The 21,486-nt window shown below is 52.0% G+C and overlaps 8 protein-coding genes across 9 annotated transcripts; 4 read left to right on the top strand and 4 right to left on the bottom strand.

The window, feature by feature from the left end:
• Positions 1-1,797: 1,797 nt before the first annotated feature.
• LOC6555750 (synaptic vesicle glycoprotein 2B) lies at positions 1,798-5,124 on the top strand. The gene is made up of 8 exons (XM_001982417.3): positions 1,798-2,249; positions 2,312-2,490; positions 2,849-3,030; positions 3,089-3,330; positions 3,437-3,729; positions 3,782-3,941; positions 4,010-4,137; positions 4,198-5,124. Exons 1-8 carry the CDS (start codon positions 1,801-1,803, stop codon positions 4,251-4,253), a joined length of 1,689 nt encoding a protein of 562 aa, XP_001982453.2. The 5' UTR covers positions 1,798-1,800; the 3' UTR covers positions 4,254-5,124.
• A 1,008-nt stretch (positions 5,125-6,132) lies between these two features.
• On the top strand, positions 6,133-7,014 carry LOC6555749 (3-oxoacyl-[acyl-carrier-protein] reductase FabG). The gene has a single exon (XM_001982416.3). It carries the CDS (start codon positions 6,173-6,175, stop codon positions 6,926-6,928), a length of 756 nt encoding a protein of 251 aa, XP_001982452.1. The 5' UTR covers positions 6,133-6,172; the 3' UTR covers positions 6,929-7,014.
• A 1,027-nt stretch (positions 7,015-8,041) lies between these two features.
• On the top strand, positions 8,042-11,538 carry LOC6555748 (RUN domain-containing protein 1). The gene is made up of 3 exons (XM_001982415.3): positions 8,042-9,450; positions 9,790-10,584; positions 11,226-11,538. Exons 1-3 carry the CDS (start codon positions 8,288-8,290, stop codon positions 11,413-11,415), a joined length of 2,148 nt encoding a protein of 715 aa, XP_001982451.2. The 5' UTR covers positions 8,042-8,287; the 3' UTR covers positions 11,416-11,538.
• Positions 11,482-12,964, bottom strand: LOC6555747 (crossover junction endonuclease MUS81). Its single transcript, XM_001982414.3, has one exon. The coding sequence runs from the start codon at positions 12,826-12,828 to the stop codon at positions 11,548-11,550; it is 1,281 nt and encodes a 426-aa protein (XP_001982450.1). The 5' UTR covers positions 12,829-12,964; the 3' UTR covers positions 11,482-11,547.
• Positions 12,965-12,984: 20 nt separating this feature from the next.
• Positions 12,985-15,198, top strand: LOC6555746 (GPN-loop GTPase 1). 2 transcript variants are annotated; one of them, XM_026983137.1, is made up of 4 exons: positions 12,985-13,284; positions 13,352-14,094; positions 14,158-14,511; positions 14,568-15,198. In XM_026983137.1, the coding sequence occupies exons 2-4, from the start codon at positions 13,513-13,515 to the stop codon at positions 14,769-14,771; spliced, it is 1,140 nt and encodes a 379-aa protein (XP_026838938.1). In that variant the 5' UTR covers positions 12,985-13,284; positions 13,352-13,512; the 3' UTR covers positions 14,772-15,198. The 2 variants fall into 2 exon arrangements, with proteins under 2 accessions (XP_026838938.1, XP_001982449.1); XM_001982413.3 differs by having other exon boundaries at positions 13,112-14,094.
• Positions 15,199-15,812: 614 nt separating this feature from the next.
• On the bottom strand, positions 15,813-20,721 carry LOC6555612 (endochitinase A). Its single transcript, XM_001982411.3, has 3 exons — positions 19,803-20,721; positions 19,603-19,743; positions 15,813-16,214 (listed from the first exon to the last, which is right to left on the bottom strand). The coding sequence occupies exons 1-3, from the start codon at positions 20,709-20,711 to the stop codon at positions 16,143-16,145; spliced, it is 1,122 nt and encodes a 373-aa protein (XP_001982447.2). The 5' UTR covers positions 20,712-20,721; the 3' UTR covers positions 15,813-16,142.
• Positions 16,770-18,914, bottom strand: LOC6555745 (translocating chain-associated membrane protein 1). The gene is made up of 2 exons (XM_001982412.3): positions 18,552-18,914; positions 16,770-17,929 (listed from the first exon to the last, which is right to left on the bottom strand). The coding sequence occupies exon 2, from the start codon at positions 17,900-17,902 to the stop codon at positions 16,796-16,798; it is 1,107 nt and encodes a 368-aa protein (XP_001982448.1). The 5' UTR covers positions 17,903-17,929; positions 18,552-18,914; the 3' UTR covers positions 16,770-16,795.
• Positions 20,722-20,784: 63 nt separating the features above from the next.
• LOC113564647 lies at positions 20,785-21,255 on the bottom strand. The gene is made up of 2 exons (XM_026983130.1): positions 20,963-21,255; positions 20,785-20,875 (listed from the first exon to the last, which is right to left on the bottom strand). The coding sequence occupies exons 1-2, from the start codon at positions 21,253-21,255 to the stop codon at positions 20,857-20,859; spliced, it is 312 nt and encodes a 103-aa protein (XP_026838931.1). The 3' UTR covers positions 20,785-20,856.
• Positions 21,256-21,486: the final 231 nt, after the last annotated feature.

Genomic DNA, 21,486 nt, shown 5'->3' with positions numbered 1-21,486 from the left:
CATGTCTTTTATGGCCACTGGGCATGGGCATGGCCCTCAGTGGAGAGCAGTGGGGAACAGTGGGCGGAGTTGCTGGGAAAAGTGCTCAGAAACAGGCGATGCGGTTAATGGGAAAGGCAAGGGTTTCTTCTGGGACTTTAAACACTGCTCTTGCATCGCAAATTCTTGTTTATCTTAATTAAAATGTACTGAGCCCCATGAATGAATCATGCTGTGCAAGTGCACGATAATCTGGATTTCACAAACGCACTTCAGAAAGGTCCTCTGGCATGGGAATTCACAATGCCTAATAAAAGGAACAAAGCATTGTCCCACACACATCACTAGCCAAATTCGAAAATTCGAAAGCCATGCTATTTTAGGCTCAAACCAACTCTTTCGCCATTACTAAAACATGGCACTCTTTTATAAACTGGATTAAATGTACGTCGAGGCGAGGTTCCTTGGAATTCTTGAGACTACTTTTCTTGGCTCATCAGCCATTAATTACCACGACCCAGCGCAAAGGATGGAGCAATCCCTTCAAGAAACCGAAATCCTGCCCTGCAGAGGTCAGCCACTGCTCGGCACTAAACCGATATAACCGATGCCATATCTTTAAGTTGCGCCTTAAGCTCCCGCTGGGGAGTAATCTGCTCTCCATTGCTGGTTCCTCCGCACTCCTCCGCCCCGCCTGCAGTCCGCTTAATTAATATCAAATCCCGATCTATGCCACATGAGACCGACGGGCGGGCCCCCACTGTGCCGGCCAGATTCAGATTCTGTGAAAACAAATCGCAGCACACGCCAAACCAAGGCCAGACCACAGCTCTAAGCCCCTACATGAGTAATCGTAATCCCGAAAAGTTTTCAGGGAAACCAACTCATAACCCGTAATCATCGCAATTAGTTTAGCACGATGACGACGCAACGGTTGCCAGGCTGGCAACTGGAAAATGCAAATGGAAATGGAAACGGGATCGGGGAGCCCACGTAAATCAGCGAGGCGCTGCCGTGTCGTCATTGGAGCCGTAATCAGACCAGGTGCGAGGAAGACGCCGGCGAATGGCGACTGTGAAATACCATTAAAAAGTTGTACAATGTCACAAAACTGTTAGGAGTTAGTCGGAAGCACTTGACCAAGTCGTACCATTTTTGTATCGAAAGTGGGCCAACACTTTTTCACTCTGAACTTGTGCATCATCATAAGGTGCTTGAGCAGAACGACTGGCTAGTCGGCTATAAACGTTGCAGCGAAACAATATACCCCTGCGCCAAGCAGACGCTAAAGGGAATCGACAACCGAATCAGCAAACCGAATCACGGTGGCCATAAAGCCCCCCATTCACATGGACAGTCGCAGGCAGAGTGATCACATACGAGTGCACGCCGAGGGGCCAGATACCGTCAGAAACCGCCAGATACCGCTGATGATGCGGATGATGGGGCGCCCATAAACCGCTGAGCAAACAGGGAGGCGTTTAATTGTTTTCATGCCTGTCCGAAAATGGAAGGAGGAAATGGAAACCATTAGTTTAAAGGGGAGTTCGCGGGGTCACCGCCAGGAAAATGATTTGGTTAAATAAGCGAGGAGCTCTGGTGCGCAGAGCCCACGCTCAGAGAAAACCACACTACGGACACTGGCAGCAGCCCAAGCAGGGTGATCCCTAGTCGCTAGATTAGCGCAATTGGCATGGGCATCGCCGCTTGTTTTCCCTCGACTATAGGCAAACAAAGATGATTTGAGGCCCCAGCGCCGTCTGGAAGATATAACGTATCCGCCCAGTGCGCCAGCTTCAGTCAGCAGAGGCGACCCAAACAATGCGCACGATGAGTGAGCCCAGCGAATCCGGCGATCCCACGCCTCCCAAGACCACGGACCACCAAAAAGATCCTCCCCAAAAAGAGGCAGTAGCTGATTTCGAGACAGCCATCGATGCAGCTGGCTTTGGAATGTTCAACATCCTGCTGCTGGTGGCCGCCATTCCCGCGGCCATGAGCGCCGTCTACGAGACCTCCACCATGTCCTTCATCCTGCCCAGCGCCGAGTGTGATCTGCAGCTGAGCCTGCTGGACAAGGGCATCCTCAATGCCATTACCTACGCGGGCATGATCAGCTCGGCGGTCTTGTGGGGCTACTTGTCCGATACCAAGGGCAGGAGGAACATCCTGATTGTGGGCTATGCCGCCGATACGATTTGCGTGCTGGGAGGAGCCTTCAGCCAAAACAGGATCCAGTTGATTGTTTTTAAGTACCTTGGGGGCTTCTGGTAAGTGACTAACTCCGCACGCTTGGAAATGACCCCCTGCAGCATCTCTGTGCTTAATGCAGCATGAGTGGCCCCTTTGCCGTTCTTATGACCTATCTGACGGAACTCCATGGACGGAAGCATCGACAGCGCATCATGATGTTGGTGGGCACCATGTTCTCCATTGCAACGCTCACGCTGCCGGGACTGGCCATGCTGATTTTGCCCGAAACGTGGTACATCCGTATCTGGACATTGTCGTGTAAGTCCCGAGGGCGCGTCACGAGTTTGACTGTGTTGTTATCAGTGATAGCTGATTAGAAGATAGCAGATAACCGGATAAGCAACCGTGCAACAGTGATCCCATCCACCATGGGCACAAAGTGTCAAACGATATATGAACTCCACGCGCCACTAACGCTACCTAAATACAAATGCAGCTTAACAGATTTCATTGAGTGCAAACATTGCAGTAGAGTAGCAGGTTGATAACAAGAAGTGCCTGATTACAGCAGTCGTAAAACGATTACATGCCGAGTTACCAGTTCTCCAGTTCGCTACAATTAACTTCTTGATTTATGAACAAATTAGTTTTCTAATGCAACCTCGAACCATTTCAGTGACTTCCTGGCAGTTCTTCGTCGCCATCACCGCACTTCCCAGTCTCCTGGGCTTTGTGCTTTTCTTTTTCTTCCCGGAGAGTCCCAAGTTCCTCATGTCCAAGGGGCGCAATCAGGAAGCGCTGGATGCCTTCAAGTTCATGTATCACCTGAACTCGCGAAAGCCCAAGGACTCGTTTCCAGTACGTTTACTCAATCATGATAGGATATTCAACCATCAATGCGTGTATTTTCAAACAGATCAAAGTGCTGGCCAACGAAGTAATCGTTCCGGTGAAAAAGCACGCCAAGAAGGAAACTATTCCCACTGAGGTGAAGCTTCCGACGGACTGCGATGATCCGCAGCAGGATCCGGAGAGTCAGGGTCACTCCAAAAAGAGCTCCCTGCGTTCGGGCTTAACGCAGCTTCGTCCGCTGTTCACCAAGCCCTACTTGGCCCTTTCCCTTTGGGTCTACCTCCTGAACTTCTGCGTGCTCCTGGGGTAAGTGTAGTAAGAGATCTTTGAGATGTACGCCCGCTGGCCATATGACTGGTTACGAAGTACAACTGTGATACTATCATGGGATTAATCTATGTTAAATTGTTAGACAAAACACCATGCGACTGTGGCTGCCACAACTCTTTGCCTCCATCAACGAGTACGAGAACTTGTTCAGCGGACAATCCCAATCGACGAGCATCTGCAACATCTTGGAGTACAGCGTTAATCGCACCCAAAGCCAACTGGAGGCAGTTACCCAGAACGATCCCTTGGTCGAGTGCCACGTGAATATAACACCCTCCACCTATACCAACAATCTGATTGTGGCCGGTGCGGGCTTTGTGGCATATATGCTGGCTGGGTTCCTGGTGAATTTAGTTGGCGTCAAGCTGATAATGAGTGAGTACTCAGCTTTGATCGCAAATGGTTGCTTACTTTTCCTAAATTCCAGCCAGTGGACTCTTCATAGCTGCCTGCTGCTCCATTGGCATGTACTGGTCCAGCTCAGCGGCATCCACGGTCGCTCTTGCTTCGTTTTTTGTGACCATGGGCAGCATATCGGCCACTTCGGTGATCAGCGCCTCAGTCAACCTCTTTCCCACCTCGCTCAGGTGGGCATTTGTCCAAGTCGGCAAAGTGATTCGATTCTACCAATAACTGGTTTATAATCCCTCTGTAGGACGATGATTGTCTCGCTGGAAATGATGGTCGGCCGTCTGGGCTCTCTGTTGGGCAACATCTTCTTTCCGGCTCTGATGGGCCTGGGCTGTGTGCCACCGTTCCTCATGATCGGTTTGTTCATGCTGGGTAAGTAGAACGAGTGGTCTTGAGCCAAATAGGTTCTAATCGCTGCTTCTTATCACTCAGCTGGATGCATTATGGCTGCATTCCTGCCGCTGAAGAACAAGGCTGCTCTTAAGTGAGCTCCTGGACCGCCTGACTGGACCGCCAGAGGATTCCAACTCGGTTCCGTTCCACCGCTGTACATAGTGTATTTAACTTATTTCTTAGTTTAGTCGTCTGTTTACCCTCTTGCAGGAGTTACAATATTTGCAGCAACAGAAACCTTCATTTTCAACTCAGATAATCAATGCAATCTGCAAGGGGTTTCAAATCGAGTTACGTTTCCTGCTATTTTCCATTTTCCATTTCCCTATTTTCTATTTTCTATTTTTTTTGTTTTTTTTTCTCGTTTTGTTAGTCGTGCGCTTCTTCTTGGGTTTAATTAAAAGTTAATTTATTTTAGATTGCAAGTTCCTAGGTTTAAGCAATTTGTATGCAATTTCGTTTCACTTGTCAATTACATGAATTCCCCTCCATCGATTTCCATAAACCGCTGTCACTTATCAATGCATCCTTGAGTCGGGACGAGGACTTCTCTTTTCCGTTTGGTTAGGTTCGGTTCGGTTCCGATGTCCTGCCACTGGCGTTGGAAGTGACTGGCCAAGAACTCAGGCAAGTGCAGCAGGCGGGGATCGGTGGAATTGGCAGCCAGGACTTACCACGTTTACCAGTATAACATTGTGGCACTCCAGCCAGGACAAATTGAGTTGCGTCGAAGGACTCGGAAGTGCGGAGGAGTGTGGCTGGAGTATTCCTACTTCCTCGACGACGAAGGAAGCCTCCGTTCGCATACAAGCCCATGCATTGTTATTGATTAAAATCATTCAAATCACAAAACAAATCGCTTCCATCGCACATTCCAATCTTAGCACTTAGCACTAGGAAATTTGAAGCAAATCCCCAGTTTATGGAAACAAGATTTGATAAATAAAATGCATTTTCTGCCCCTGCCTACATTGCTCTGCTATTTTAATTAATTAATCCACTCAGTCATAGATTTTGAGTAATTGCCGAGTCAGGGAGAATCGCTTAGCAAGGAAAACGATTAGTGCCAAATACTATACACCATCAAAAGCACAGTCCTTTTGGGCCGAATCGGACGCAAGTACAGTGGAACCTCGTCAACGAAACGCGGTCCTTAGTCGACACGTCTTTAATTCGAAGCAAATGAAGTGATCGAACGGGTCGCTCCTATCTTGACACGCCAACGCCCATTCATGTGGGCCTAATGGCGGTTTGAGCTACCGGGCCTCCACTGTACCATAATCGCTCCCAATGTCCTCCAGCTGAAGACCCCTGGCGTCTTATCTGCGCGAGGAGGCGTTGATATACGAGTGCGCACTCAAGCCAAATGGAAATGCTAATTATCTGACAACGGAGGCGCTCAACTCAAAGTTCGCGGCAGCGGGGGCGTCCCGTCTGCTTGGAGGCCCGTCTTCTAGGCGAATTGCGATGTGCCTTGATTTCGCCAATGCTTGAAATCAGACAAGACCCACGGAAAGTTTTAATTAAAAACTTTCGGCTCTGACTCTTAAAACCCGAGTCGAGGCATCGCGGCTGCTAATGCGATGCTAGAGCATCGATAAAGACCCTCGGAGACCCAAGGTGAACCTCTACAGGTTGTTTTTCCGGAGAGCAGCGAACGAGAAACGATTCACGTCACGTCGGCACTGCGAAAAATTCGTTGCGGCTTCTGAGCTGATTCAAGGCACCTGGCATACCTGGCTCAAATAAAAGCCACTGATTAATAGAACATTTGCAAATAGGAACTCCGCCTTTCCTGTCATTTACTTTGCCAGTCGAAATCCTCCACTTTTGTTTTCAACGAACTAACGAAAAAGTGGCAAGCAAACAAGCGTATTACGCCATAAATTAAAAGCACTTTTTCCGGGCCATCGCAGATAATTTTTTGTGAAGTGCAGCACTTATCTTATCGGAGGCAGAAGAGAGCACGTCTATAAATTGCGCCGCCAGGCCACTCCGGTTCCAGTGTTCCAAGATGAGTCTCAGCAACAAGGTGGTGATCGTGACGGGAGCTAGCAGCGGAATTGGTGCCGCAATCGCCCAGGTGCTGGCTCGCGAAGGTGCCACTTTGGCGCTGGTGGGTCGCAATGTGGCCAATCTGGAGGCCACCAAGAAGAACCTGAAGGGCACACAGGCGGAAATCGTGGTGGCCGATGTGACCAAGGACGCGGACGCGATTGTGCAGCAAACGCTGGCCAAGTTCGGACGCATCGACGTGCTGGTGAACAATGCGGGCATTCTGGGCAAGGGTGGCATCATCGACCTGGACATCGAGGAATTCGACGCGGTGCTGAATACCAATCTGCGCGGTATTATTCTGCTGACCAAAGCGGTGCTCCCGCACCTCCTGAAGACCAAGGGAGCCGTGGTCAATGTGAGCAGCTGTGCCGGCATCCGTCCCTTCGCCGGAGCGCTCAGCTACGGAGTCTCGAAGGCTGCCCTCGATCAGTTCACCAAGATTGTGGCCCTCGAAATGGCGCCCCAGGGTGTGCGCGTGAACTCGGTGAATCCCGGCTTTGTGGTGACCAACATTCATCGCAACATCGGCATCGTCGACGAGGAGTACAATGGCGTGCTCCAGCGGGCCATCAATTCGCATCCCATGGGCCGTGTGGGAGACGTCACCGAGGTGGCCGAGGCAGTGGCCTTTTTGGCCAGCTCCAAGGCCAGTTTCACCACCGGTGCCCTCTTGCCCGTCGATGGTGGCAAGAACAATCTGACGCCTCGTTAAGCGTGTTCTCCCAAAATACGTTTCCTCCATTATTTCGCCCATCCGTTTTTTTTTTCTTTCAATAAATAAGTAGTAACCACACTGAACCGAAGATGTTTTTTGCCACAAGCAAATGAGAAAAGTTGGCAAACCGAAATTAAGCCGGTCACAGAAATGAAGTTTTCAAGGGCAAAGTCAAAAGATCCCATACTTCTGTACATGAATGATATTAATCATCTACCACAGCTTACGCTTATTTAGAATATAAGTGCTAAACACAATTTCCGGGTATGGCATCGTAGTAAATGAACTAAATGAAATGAAATGAAATGAAATGAAATGAGCAATTTTGAAGTCCCCATTCAGCTTGTTCGCGGGGGTGACCCCAAAACGACCGCCATGGTTGCTGCGTCAGACACTCAACAGACTTATCAGGCCCATCATCAGCCGGTGGCCGATAAGGTGCCTTGTCAGCGTCAGCGTGAGGAGACGCAGACCACAGAAGCGACTGCTGTGGCTTAATCTCCGCCAGCTTCTTATCACGAAGCACTCAAAGATAACTGCGGATTTCACTGTTTATTTGCAGGTGGCAGGGGGTAACCGCGTGTTTCCCGATGCGGTCAACGCTTTATGTGCTGGTAATGTAGGTCATAATGGACATTGATTCATGAGCCCGCGCCCCTCAAAAGGGTAGGCAGTTCGGGAAATTGGGACCACTTTGGGACAAACAGCAAGGGGATTCTGAGGTGAGAAGCTCTGCAGCTCAGCCCAAGGAAGCTAACCGAAAAGCTTGCGCTGCTTGGACACCGGACTCGGATGCTTAAAGCATCGCAGGATCTTTGGATGGCTTTTAGGAAGGCCTCTGAATAGCACAAGTTTTTTGTTCGACACTTTGAAAGGACGGAACGGAAACTAGATGAGAGCTTCCCCTATGGAGCTTCACTCCTGTAGAAAGTTTTACCATGTGGAATGTGGCTTCATGGTTGAGAGACTGAGTCAACTTCAATGCTTTTCCAGTTAGCAAAGGCTCTAACCCAACGATAATCGTTAGCCATAGCTTAAAGCTACACTTTCATCCCCAAACGGCGAGAAAACCCAAGCCCACTGAGAAAAGCCCCCAATGTTGACGACTTTCGGAGAAAGTGTCAGTGCGTCAGAAAGCGTGGCCGCGCGCTCATCGTTTTGTCCACACATACCCCTGGCATACAAACTCCCCGAAAGCCAGCGAAAGAGCAGGAGAGAGCAAGGGAGCAAGGGAGCTGGGCCAGCTGGCACAGAAAGCGGAACAAGCCACCGATTGATTTTTCTCGGGCATAGGAGCACTCTAAAACAGAGGAAACCAACGACGCAGGGTAAGGCGATCCACTGCAGCATTTCCATATGGAAATGAAAATGACGGAGGCCCAGGACTCCAAGGACCCGTGCCCGACGGTCAAAGGCCAGCTGCCAGCTGGAGCTGTTCGTGCGGAGGACGAGGAGGAGGAAGTGGAGGTCGAGCAGGGGCAGGAGCAGGAGCAGCAGGAGCTGCTTAGCGAACGCTGGTCGCCGTTAGGAGCCAACTACGATGACGCGAATAGCGCCAGCTCTGGCGTGGATTGCGAACTAGAACAAGGACTGGAAAAGTCTGAAACGCGACGTGGAAGCACTGGCAGCGAACTGGCTCGTCTGCGAAGCATCGAGGAGGAGCAGGAGCTTCTAACAAGTTCGCTGCTGGCTTTGACCTCCCACTTTGCTCACGTCCAACTAAGAGTCCGGCAAATTGTTGAGGCGCCAGCGGAGGAGCGGGATCAACTTCTACGCGACCTCGAGGACTTCGCCTTCCAAGGCATTCCAGAGGCAGTCCAGTCCAAGGAACCCCATACAGATGAACCCGCCATCGAGGGTGAGAAGGAGCATGGCCCTGACAGCCAGCTCATCGAACAACTGAAGTCGCAGCTGACTGAGCTGGAACAAATAGCCTACGAGGCTGGAGAGCCTGGCATCCTGCCGCAGCACGTACTGCTCGAGAAGCAGAAGTTTATCCTGGACGAGCTGCGCTCCAAGCTCAATCTGCAGGTGGAGCAGCATGAACTGCCGGCTCTCAGCACGGAACAACTGCGCCACCAGGTCGACAATGCCATCGGCGAGTTTGTGGGCCCTCTGAAGATGAAGGAGCAACTGGTGGCCCAACTGAAGACGCAGATAACCGACTTGGAGCGCTTCATTGCATTCCTTCAGTGCGATGCCGTCGAGGGCTCCGTTGGCGATCGATTGAAGCTTCTATCCGGAGCCTACAACAGCTACGCAGCGAAGCAGACAGCAAGGAGTTCGCAGGCAACTAACGTTGCCACAAACGCTCCCGCTACGACGGCTTCTCCCCAGCCATCCTCCGGATTGGGTTCTCATTCCTCCGGCGAGAGCTTGCACAGCAAGGCACATGGCCTACTGGACAAGGCCTCGGTCCTCATGCAAATGTTCGCCAGCACGCATCTGGTGAAGCCACGGGGTCACGACGAATTCCAGCAGAACTCGCTGAAGAAGACGCACAAGGGCAACCACTGGGGGTAAGATCCATTTGCTCATGTTCATATGCTTTTGCAACAAGGTCTCAAACGATTTGTTTTTAAAAAGCCTTTAAGACCTTAACTTTAAAGTGCGAAGGGACGGTATTTATTTAATGTTAGAGAAATACTTTTGGGCTTGGGTGGAAATGCCTTTGGATTGATTCCTCGTGGAAAAGCGGTACGCAAACCCTTTGAAAAAGTCATTGCCTAAATGTTTCGGTGCCCGAAAGTATTTATGCTATATGAAGATGAATACATATCCTATCATGAAGTTAACTTTGTAAACACCGCCACCAAAGTAATGAAAACAAACCTGACTTGTTCATTCACTCGATTTAGGGATCTGCGCGCCCAGCTTGAGGTAGACATCCAAGAAGTAGCTTCACTGGCCGCCACTTTGAGCTGCGATCGCGAGAAGTTGGCCAACATCAAACGAGCTTTGCGCCAACAGCAACAACAGGCGGAGTCAACCTCCTCCTCCGACACTGGCAATCCGGCTATTAACTCCCAAAACGGAGCACTGACCTTGCCGCCTCGTTGCCGGCGAGCCGTCCCAACTGGTCACGAACTGGCGCCATATGCGGCTGGCGGCGCCATATCCTCCGACTCCGACGAGGACATTAGCTACTCCAACTTTGAGTGGGAAAAGGAGGGCAAGAGCCGGCGGACGACGCATGCACGCGGTGACTCCATTGCCACAATTGGCAGGGAACTGACCACGGTGGTGCGGAAGAACTTTGCCCGTACGTTGCAGCAGCTTATACAACATGGACTTCGCATCCCAGCGGAATCGGCTGCCTCCAGTTTGATGGTTCCCTTTATGAGGTGTCTGCATCCTGGACCTCCGGTAGTCCCGCCCGCAGCCGGCGGAGATTCGCAGTTCCTCGGCTTGGGCAGGGCCATGCACGCCTGGGAACTGGTACTGGCCTATTACAAGTTGAAGCACGGCGAGGAGTACAACAACACGCCGGCCAGAAAGTTGTCGCAGAGCTTCCAGCTGGACATCGTGGACGCGCAGGCCGTGACCGCCAAGCAAAGTTTGCTCAGCGCCGTGGGCATGATTCTAGCAATGCATCGTCCTTACAAACGGAGCAGCAACGCGCACTTTAAGGCCTTCGTTTGTGCCGGACTCAAGTGAGTTATTTGCAAGGGCTAAACGCTGTGAAATCGAAGGAATGTTAGTCAAGATCGATTTACAAGCCGCAAAACCATAGCAATACCATAGCCATATTGTTTACAAGTGCATAGTTTTAGGCACTAGCCTTATTCATCTTTCAAACACATTTGATAGCTTCTTTCCCAAGAAAATGGGAATCTTAAACACAGCAAGAGACACACAAGCTTTTTAGAATTACACGTATCCGAAATCAAGTTAATGTTACTGTGGTAATATTGACTCTTAAACTTAGCTTCTTTCCCAAGAAAATGGGAATCTTAAACACAGCAAGAGACACACAAGCTTTTTAGAATTACACGTATCCGAAATCAAGTTAATGTTACTGTGGTAATATTGACTCTTAAACTCAATGAATTAACGAATTAATGTTACTGTGGTAATATTAACTCTTAAACTTATTATCAATGAATTACGAATTAATCGATTAACTGCTTTAGCATGTAAATTAAATATGAACATATTTTATTAGGTGCAGGTAGCTTAGACTTATAAGTCCCAAATTGACTTACACCTTGCATGAATAAGGCTAACAAGGACGCGGACATTGACATTTATCTTACTTCTTCCATTGAAACGGCTTTTCTCTTCCTTCAAACAGCTCCCATTTGCTGGTGGAGTGGCTGAACCTGATCCTCAGCTGCCACGAGCTGGTGGACACGTACTACTCGCCAGACAGCTACGTGGCCCGCACGGGATTCCGGGACTCACTGCGCTCCATCGACGCTCTTTCTCGATTTGACTTCGATCTGCCGGTGGACCTGGCCATCCGACACTTCCGCAACATCTAAAAGCGGCTGACTTGTACATTTTTTGGCTTAGACTAGATCACACTATTCAATGTCCAACGTATTCTCTCTCTCACTTATGTATAAACTCGTGTATATAACCTTAGATATGTCCCATTAAATCAATTGCTAATCCTAACGAAAGTGCGTGCTGTAGAATTCGTGTAGGCACTGGCTGATTTTATCGCCCAGCGGACGTTCCAGGGGTCCACATGTGATGCCCGAGAGGAGTAGCCTGGCCTGCTTTTGGTCTGCACACTCCGCGTAGGCGTCCAGCAGGCAACGTGGAGTCGGGTATCGTTCCACAATCGCCATGGCTCGTTCGAGTGAGAGGGAATGCAGCTGTAGCAACTGTTGCACGAAAACCTCGCGCACTGTGAGCTGGGCGTTCTTGGCGGAATCCTCATAGAGGGCTCGAAACTTGAGCAACCCCAGGTCGGAGTGCGTGAGCAGGCAGGTGGACTTGTCGAGGGCTCCGCGATCCACGCTGTGCAGTTTTTTGCCGGCGAATATCTGACCCAGGGAGCGACTCATTCCGGCCAAATAACTCATGGATCGGAAATGATTCGCAGTGCGCACCACCCGGACACCAGCTTGAACTTTGGCATTGGTCAGCGCCTGCTGCAAGGAGTCCAGTGGCAGGCCCAGTTGCTCATTGTCGCCGTAGTCCTCGACCAGGTAGATGATGTGCTGCAGGCCACAGTGCTGCAGCCTGTGCTTCTGCTCGTGGAAGCGACCATCCCGAATACTCGACGCCAGGTCATCCATTCTCTTGCGCTCCACAATGTAGGGCAAAACCAGTTCATTGCCCTCTTGATCTTGGGCCACCCAAAGGAAATCACCGATTGTCAGACGACGCACTTCATGCCGGGCTCCCAAGGATTCCAAGTAGCTCCTCGTCTGGTCCAGAACTCTCTTGTTTTTGCCACTGGTTTCCTGAGTATCCACCAAAAGCAGTAACTGGAATCGTCCTGGTTGCATTTCCACTACGCGCTCCCGCTCCTCAAGGGCTGCCAGTTCCGCCAAATCTTTCTTGGTTGGCTTCCTGGGCCTGTCGCTTTTGTTCTGGCGTGTCTGGTGCTCCAGCTGCTTCTCCTGGACCTTGCGTATGACCGCCTGGACCTGCTGCTCGTAGCGCTCCTGAGCCTCGGCCTCTTGGGGCACCAATTGGACACTTCTGTGATGGCGGAGCTCCTCGTCGATTAGCTGGCAGAGGGTGCCCCCAAAGCCACGCAGAATAGAGCAGTCTCGTCCGCTGGACAATGGCAGTGGGTAGCTTTTTAGGGACTCCAGCGCCTGACGAAGCTTAAACTGCGACTTCTGTTCTCGCCGCTCCGCTTCCCGCAGCCAGCGTTCCAGCCAACGGGTAAACAATGGATTCGGCTCCCGCAAGAGCACTTCCAGTCGGGTTTCCATTACTTCACAGCTTTAACTAAATAACACAATTCACGAAACAAATTCACTATAAAAAAAAACGCGCTTCCATTGCCGGTACTTTAGTCTGGCAACGCCGGCCCTGGTGGTAGCATGTTTACAACTGCGGCTATCGAAAACACATTAGTGTGTTGTGCGGTATGTTTTATACCTTTCGGTATTTGGCAAAGTTCCATCTTTCAAACTTGAAATTGCGGGCAGACGTACACAAAAACGTAACTGCAACGAACTGGACATTTGTGGTTCCACGAAGTGCTGCTGTGTGATGGTGCACTTTACTAGCAAGTGCGCCTCAATTGGTGTGTAATCCATATGTCCAGAGACGCGGTCTTGTTCAACTGGCAGCGATCGGCAGATCAAATCACCCAGGATCTTGCCGCCCCATCTCCCACCATTGTGCTCTGTGTGATGGATTTGCGTGCTGGAATGTGTTGTAACGTATGATGAAAAGCTTCAGCAGTAAAGCGGAGCTTGAATATCAACTTTAACAGTTTATATTTGTTAGTATCGCAAGCCGATTTAAGCGCCACGGAGAGTACTCTTTCCGAAAGACGGTCACACTGCCACAGCACGTTTGCTTTTGCGCCTCCTGTTGCTGTTTTGATTTTTACTGAGTTTCGCGTTTCACATTTGGTGCTTGGGTATCGCAATAAAGCCGGGAGCGCAATGGCCGAGGGAGTGGAGAGCATCAAGCTGGAGGCCCTGACGCTGAGCGAGGGAATCCGGCAGTCGCCCGTGTGCATAATTGTGCTGGGAATGGCGGGCAGCGGCAAGACCACGTTCACCCGGAGTCTCATCCAGCACGCCCAGGAGAAGTTCAATCCGTACGTGGTCAACCTGGATCCGGCGTGCAAGGAAGTGCCGTATGCGGCCCACGTGGACATCCGGGACACGGTCAACTACCGGGAGGTGATGAAGCAGTACCAACTGGGTCCCAACGGCGGCATTGTGACCGCGCTCAACATGTTCACCACCAAAATGGCCCAGTTTGCGGAGCTAGTGCGTCGCGCCGGCGAGCGCGGACACAAGTGGTGCGTGATCGACACGCCCGGACAGATCGAGGTGTTCACCTGGTCGGCTTCCGGGAGCATAATCACCGAGGGACTGGCGACCATGTTCCCCACCATTGTGGTCTATGTAATGGATGTGCACCGCAGTGTTTGTCCCACCACCTTCATGTCCAACATGCTGTACGCCTGCTCCATCCTGTACAAGACCCGTTTGCCTTTCCTAGTGGCGCTGAATAAGGTAACGACTTCCTGGCCTAACAGATATCCAGATTCATTGCCAACTTTTTCCCGCTGGCAACAGATCGACCTGCAGGACTGCAGCTTTGTGCTGGAGTGGATGACGGACTTCGAGGCCTTCCAGGAGGCTCAGGAGGATGAGCAGAGCTTCGTGAGCAACCTCACGCGTACCATGTCGCTCACCCTGGACACCTTCTACGAGAATCTAAGCACTTGCGGCGTTTCGGCTAAGACAGGCGTGGGCTATGCCCAGCTCCTGACGAAGATTCTCGACTGCGTGGCCGAGTACGAGCGGGACTACAAGCCTGTGTACGAGAAGAAGCTCCAAGAGCGGCTGGCGGAGAATGCGTCGGGTCCAAAGCCAGTGGATCATGTAGAAGAGGACGGCGTGGCCGTGCCACTGGGATTGGGGCTTCAGGTAGGAGCAGTTCTTGAGCTATTTGTCCACCCACTGCAGGGCCTTCACTATTCTAGGATCCACCGCCGAACTCCGGAAACAGCGTGTTTCTAATGGCGCCTGGCCTGGTGCCCCAATTAGCGGAAAATGAAGAGGAGGACATGGAGGAGGACGCGAAGGGCACCGCGGAGGACCAGAATTTCCACAGCTTCGTGCAGAACCACCTGACTGCCCAGCAGAGCAAGCGCGACAAGCTGCAGCAGGAACAGTCCCAGCCGTAGAGTGATCCCTTAGCTAGAACTGGTTGGTTTCCGTAAATGTAGTTATAGCGTAGTTACTTGCTGGGTAGGATTGTGGCCCTCGATGTAGGGGAGTTGTGAGTTCGAGTTTTCATCTTTATTATTTACTTTAACAAGCAAAAACATTCAATATAGTGTGTGTTCGTCACTTCCATTTCCGATATTTGATTTGTATATATGGACTTAGTTTAGCCTTGCAAATTAGTGATAACATATACATATGGAGGATATATCCCGCTCGTAAATGTAAATGCAAGCCTCATACTTTGCGTTACTTATTTTTGTATATATATATGCAGATATATATATATTTACATTTATGCTGTATGTATTACGTGTGTACATGCGTTGAGCAAATAAATCGTGTGTTGCGTGTGTCGGGTGCTGATATCTTACGTGCGATATCTTACGCATTATAGTTGCTTCTCTGGATTTTGGTTGTCTTGTTATTGGCTGTCGCTTTAAATATTACGCTTACAAAAATACAGATCATCTCAAATACTTGTCAATGCCTCACAGTTATGCACAGTTTATATAGACGAGCAGTAGTCCTTACTGCCCCACTGATTCACTGCATCACTGCATGTGCCCCATCTGCTGAATCAACTCGCCAAGCGCTTTGGGTGTTCGACGGCTGCGAGCCGGATGCGTGCAGGATGCCAAAACGGACTCGTTTCCCAATCCCCGCCTGCCTGTGCTGCAAATTAGTTATAGTCAACGCCCGGCAAACGCTGCTTGCGAAAAAATATTCTTATTTCTGGACGTTTCATTTGATTTGAGTGCGATTCCGAGGGCTCCCATGGAATTGTCGCTCTGACTTGATGCCACTGTGCGCGCCATCCTACGATGCCACAGTGCGCCAGCAGCTCCTTGGCGTTCGGTTATGTTTAAAAAGCTCGCTTGGTTTGGAAAGTACTTCGGATGGGATCGAGAGCCCTGCAGCAGCCCAGTTGTAGCTCGTGCATATTTATAAGTACGGGGTATCTTGGGTGTCGAGACCAAGCTCTCTCTCACACACACACACTCTCTCAAGCACACACACGCACACAGTTTTGGGGGAGGAGGAGCATTGGTAAACTATAAGGAGAGGATAGCCAAGCAATTGTTTCAGAAACAGTCTTCTTCGTTCTTGGATTTCTTGTTGCTCCGCCTTCCGGAAGGAGGGGGATGGGAATGGGGATTAGCATACTGGATCCGCTGGTGTGGAGCAATCTTACAATTTTAGCAGGTCTGGGTAATCTCAAACGGATGGGCGAAGTGGGCGATGGCCCGGCGACTTGGAATCGCTCAAGCAGGCCGGAAATCAAAAGCTGGAACCGAGGGCGAACAGGGAATCATCTGGACGAGCTCCAATTAGTCGTCGTCCGACATGTTGGTGGTGGTCAGCAGAGTGGCGTTGTCCTCGGCGCCCTGCTCCTCGATGTCCTGCAAGAGAGGAAAGTTACTCAGCTGTGGATCACCTCCAGGATCACCCGGCGGCCCCCAAATGGAAGGATGCGCTTGCCTCGTCACAACCCTAGTTGCGATTCAGCTGCGCCCTGGCGTTTGGTTTTCTTTAAATAGTTTCACATGCAAACCGGACGATGGAAAAGTGCTAAATAGCTCACTCGTTGCGGGAAGAACAATTAAAAACACACGCGCGGTGGGCGGTTGCTTTTCTTTGTTGTATTTGTTTCGATTTTTTTACTTTTTTTGTGTATGTATAAAAATAAAAAAAATTTGTTTTAAAATGACGTAAACTTAAATGAAACAAAACATTTAGGCTAAGAAATAGTTGCTTTTGTGTGACGAGGAAGTAAATGCAGCAGAAATGTTGCAGTGGTAGTTTTGTTTTGAGCCAACGAGATTACATCAACGGGGCGCCAAGTGGCAAGTGTGCAGTGTCCAGTGTCCACCATACACCCCTTGCTCCTGTCCATGGTGCTGCTCTCTCTATCTCTCATTCGTTTTGAATTGGAAGTGTGCGGAAGATTTTGTTGCTCGGTGCTTGCTCACTGTGCGCCCCCTCACTTGAGCTTCTGCTTGATGGGACTGGGCGAGGTCTGGTCCGCCTCGGGCAGGTCGCTCTCCTTCTTGCGCTTCACCTTGTCCTTGGGCGTCTTGGCGGGCTTTTTGGTTTGCAGCGCCAGCTTGGCCTCCCGCTTGGCCTCCTTCTTGGCCTCGCGCTTGGCGCGCAGCTGCTCCGTGATGAAGGAGAAGACCAGGTAGCCCTGCAGGGCGATCAAGCCGCCCAAGGCCAGCAGGGATCGCACGCCCCCGATGCCGTAGTACAGCGTGAGCACTCCGATCACCGACGTGGCGAAGCGGATCAGGAAGAAGACGGCATTGTTCACCACGCGCAGCTTGGCCAGCCGCTCCTCGCGATCGAAGACGCCGATCAGCTGGAAGACGTGCGACAGCAGCTCGCTGAAGTAGTGCAGCGTCAGCAGAACCAGGGCCAGGCGCTGGAAGCTCAGCGTGTAAGCCAGGACGATCAGGGTGAAGCCACTGATCGAGTGCACGATCTTGGGCTGCTGCTCCTCCTTGGTCTTGATCTTCTGGAAGTAGAGCTCCGGCAGCATGTGCAGATAGTAGGCCAGCTGCACCACGAAGTAGAACTTGTGCAGGAAGCTCATCGGATGGTCGGGGAAGCCCTCCCACAGCTGGGCCACCTGGCCGAGGTAGCCCTCCTTCAGCAGCACGTGGGCGCCCCAGACGAAGGACAGCAGGTAGAAGGCCACCAGTTGGCCGGACTCGTTGAAGCGGGCCAGCTTGAACTTGGACAGGTGCAGCTTTTTGCTGATCTTGTCCAGCACGAACTCCTGGATGATCGCGTGCATGATGATGCAGGTCAGCGTGTAGAAGAATATCGCGCAGTAGTCCTTGATGCCCGCGATGTAGGTGTACGCCTTGCCATATGGCTGCTCCCGGCTGGGGTCCTCGCCGCTGACATTGTGGTGCAGGGATATGAACGCGCTGGCGAACGCCGCCGTCGATTCGTTCATCAGGCCGACCACGAAGACCATGGCCACGCAGGAGATGATGTCCGCGTGGTTCTGGATCACGAACTCGTGGCTCAGGATCGGCGGGTTCTTGTTGCTGGTCTTGCGACCGAGTCCCGGTTTAATGGCCATTTCTCAGGGGTTCTGCTCCAGGGGGTTCTGAAATGGTGTACGAGTTGGTTATTGAGGTTCTGCCGACTGCCCCACTGCCCTTCCCTGGACCGCCAGCGCATGTTGCTGCAGGAGAGCATCTGCAGCAGCCTCACATATGTGACACGTCGCCCTTTCAGGCCGTCCATTGCATCGGGCGCGGAAAGCCGGGTACTGGTTTCTAGCACCAGGCCCACCGGGCAGCAGTGCGTTCCAGTGATGCTCCTCCACATCCCGGCTCCAATCTGCCAGCCACAAATGCCCACAAGTGCGCTCCAGCACGACTGATAACCGCGTACGTACGGCGTGCTCCGGCCTCTGGCACTCTGGCCACTTTCTATGAATGGGAACCCGGGCGCACAGCTACCAGATGCGGTCGCGTCAGGGGAAGTCCCACTTTGGGCGCCTCCTGGCGCTGCGAGGAGTAGCTACTGTGCTCAAGATGCTCCCCAACAACAAACACATATTTTGCCTTGTTGGCACTGCTCACCGACGCTCGCACACACACACACTGATGGACGGCTGCGCGCTCCCACTCACTCACACACGCACACACTCACACGCACACATTGGGAGACTCCAAGAGACACGCTGGCAAAACTGTTGTTGCACGCTTGCCACTTTTACTCACAGGATTTTCGTCAATCTTCCGGCCAACTGGTGACTTGCAACGTAGTTTTGCTGACGTAGACGTGCCTTGCGTTCCGTTCCGTTGCGTTGCGGCTGGCACACACTGGCGGCTCCGATTCGGGCTGTGATCTGGAACTGAATCTGAATCTCAATCGGCACAACCGACGCAAACTGAAGTATCTGCTCTGGGCGCTCTGCCTCTGCTTCTGTCGCTGTCGCTGCCGATGCCGATGCCACTGCCACTGCCTGCGCCGCTGCTTGTGCCGACTGCGCTGCTGGTGCTCACCTGTGTGCCGCCTGCGCGTGTGTGTGTGTGCGTGTGTTTACACCAGGGATGCCACATCGCGCACGTTTCGCAGTTCACAGTTTCCAGTGTTACTTCTCACCTTTCCCTTGCTTGCACTTTACACTGTTCACACGATTTGTTAGCCGAATTATATATTTCCGTTGCACTTGGCATGCATTTGTCGCAGAATTATATTTTGATTTATGCGCTGGTTCCGACTTTTGTGCTGCCCAGCCCTGCCAGAAGTGCCACGCAGCTCTCTGCGCGCCTGCCATCTCTCTCGCACCCACGCCCACCCGCTCCACTGGGTGGTTTTAGTATTTTTCGCTCCTTGTTAGTTTGTGCAACTATCGCTAACGACCAGGGCTGCAGCAGCGGCGTTGATTTTGGCGCCAATTCAATGCATTCAGTTTTCTCTACAGTATTTGTTTTTCGCACACAATTATTCAAGATTTGCACACTTTTCGCACTTCACTTGACACCTCTAAGGCGAATAAAAGACGCACGAGCCATTTCACCGTGCTTAACTAACAGCGCGCAGTTCGAGTCAGTCGATTAAGTTTGGAACTCGATCCAGTGGCATTTAGCTATGCAAACTTAATGCCCTGATTCGTGATTCAATCGCGATGCCACACAACCACTGCTTGGAAATGGGCTCAAGGACGTTGGCGCGCCACCACCCACGCCCCGCCCACAAACCGAGCAACCAGGCAACGAGCCACCCACTTCCGGTTCGTTGGTCAAGCGAAATGCACATAGTACTCACATTGCGATGCCGCTTGCGGACGGAGGACACAATGGTGCGCTTGTTGCGTGCCACCAGGCAGACCGTTATGATCAAAATCACTCCGATGAGGGCGAAGCCCAGCAGAGCGGGCAGCAGCACGCTATCCTCGTCCTTGTAGCCCTGCAATGGAAATGGAGTGGAGTTGGCGGAGGGCAGCTAAGCCTTTGCGTGCAACTTACGGTCCATTGGAAGTACGTCGAGGGATCGATGTAGGCCCAGTGCGTCTTTATCCAGGCGCCGTTGCTCTTCTGACCGTCCTCCGATTCCGATGTCGATTTCGAGTCGTGCTCCGTGCCCGACTGCGTCTGCACCCTGGAGTTTTGGACCTGCGGCCCCTGGGCCTTGGCCAGAACTGGCGGCATTATGGGCTTCTTGGCGGCGGACTTGAGTAGCGGCACCTGGATGATGCGGGTGGTGATCGTGGTGGCCGGTGGAGGCGGCGGCGGAGGCGGGTTCCTCGGAGTTGTCGGCACCGGAGGCTCCCTGGTTGTCGTGGTGGCGGTGCTGGTGGTTGTGGGGGCTGGAGCGGTTGTCGTCGTCGTTGTCGTGGAGGTGCTGCTGCTGCTGCTGGAACTGGAGCTGCTGGTCACGGTGGTGGTGGTGGTGGTGCCACTGGTGGTGCTGGCACTCGGATTGGTCTTGTTCACGCGGATCACGAACTGCTCAATGCCATTTCGGTTCACAATCTGCACATTCCGTCCCACGTTCTGCTGCAGCAAGGGGGATCCCGTGGGTAGTGCGGCACTGCCAGCCGCCTCTGCGCCGCCTGGCTGTGGACTGTGGATGAGGGCCGCCTTGGTCTTCAGGAACCATTCCGTGGGATTCGGCAGACACTCGGCGGACACCAGGAAGGGTAGGAGCACGGCGCCAATGATCACGGTGCACACGAAGATCAAGCCCAAGTAGGCGAAGAAGGAGCGGCGGCGTCGCTGGCCCTTGGCCTTTCCGGATGCGGAGGCGGAGGCTCCCCCGCCGGCGGAGCCCGATCGTCCGGAGCCCGACAGCTTGCCCTCGATGCGGAAGTCGTCGTTCTGGGGCAGAATCGTGTACTGCAGGCTGTTCTCCCCGTGCCTGATGGTCTTATACATCTTGTCCTGTTCCTCGTATGCGCTTGAGATTCTTTCGCGGCTGCCTCGCTCCTCTGGAGCTTTCCTCCCCTCTACTTGCGCTACTTCGACTTGCCTGCTGGCTGTGGCTGGGTCCTCCTCGGACCTGATTGGTTCACCTGGCTGCTCAGCTCCTCAGATGGGCCCTAGTCCAATGAGGTTTTGTTATTCGAGTTGCAACTGCCTCCGCATCCTCTCTCTCCTCTCCACCCTCACATTTTCCCAGCTCTTACCTTTGCGACAGTAAATACTCAATGTGCGTATCCTCTGTTCCCGATTGTCCTGCCTCTTGCGCCACAATGCGCCCCTTCTCGGCCTCAACGGAAAGTGCTGTGCGTTCTGCTGGCGTCCTTCGGGAATATTGTTTTTGTTCGGTTCCTGTTCCTGCTGCTGCTGCTGCTGCTGCTGCTGCTGATGCTCCTTGCGCACTAAATTTTATGTTTTTATTGATTAGGCGCTTGATGTTTGCGGCGCAGGCGCGGTTTCCGAGTGTTGGAAAGTCCTTATTCGCGTGCTTTAAGGACATTTTCCAGTGTTGAACAGGGAAGCTTGCCACTTGAATCGAATCTAACGGCTGAGATTCGGCACTCATGCGAAACCTCTCTTCCTTTGGCATTGAAAACCTCTCTTTTAGGCGGATTATCATTCCAGTCCAGTTAGACTTACCCGCAGCTCCAGGAGAACCGGTTCCTCCAGCGGGAGCAGGCGATCTTGGCTAATCGCTGTGGAACTTTGCACCAGCAGATAACCTGCAACA

The sequence above is a fragment of the Drosophila erecta genome, unplaced genomic scaffold (genome assembly GCF_003286155.1).
Source record: "Drosophila erecta strain 14021-0224.00,06,07 unplaced genomic scaffold, DereRS2 tig00000283-arrow-arrow-pilon, whole genome shotgun sequence".
Classification (NCBI taxonomy): Eukaryota; Metazoa; Arthropoda; class Insecta; order Diptera; family Drosophilidae; genus Drosophila; species Drosophila erecta.
Note: the sequence above shows the minus strand (reverse complement) of the source record. Positions and strands in the feature narration are given on the sequence as shown.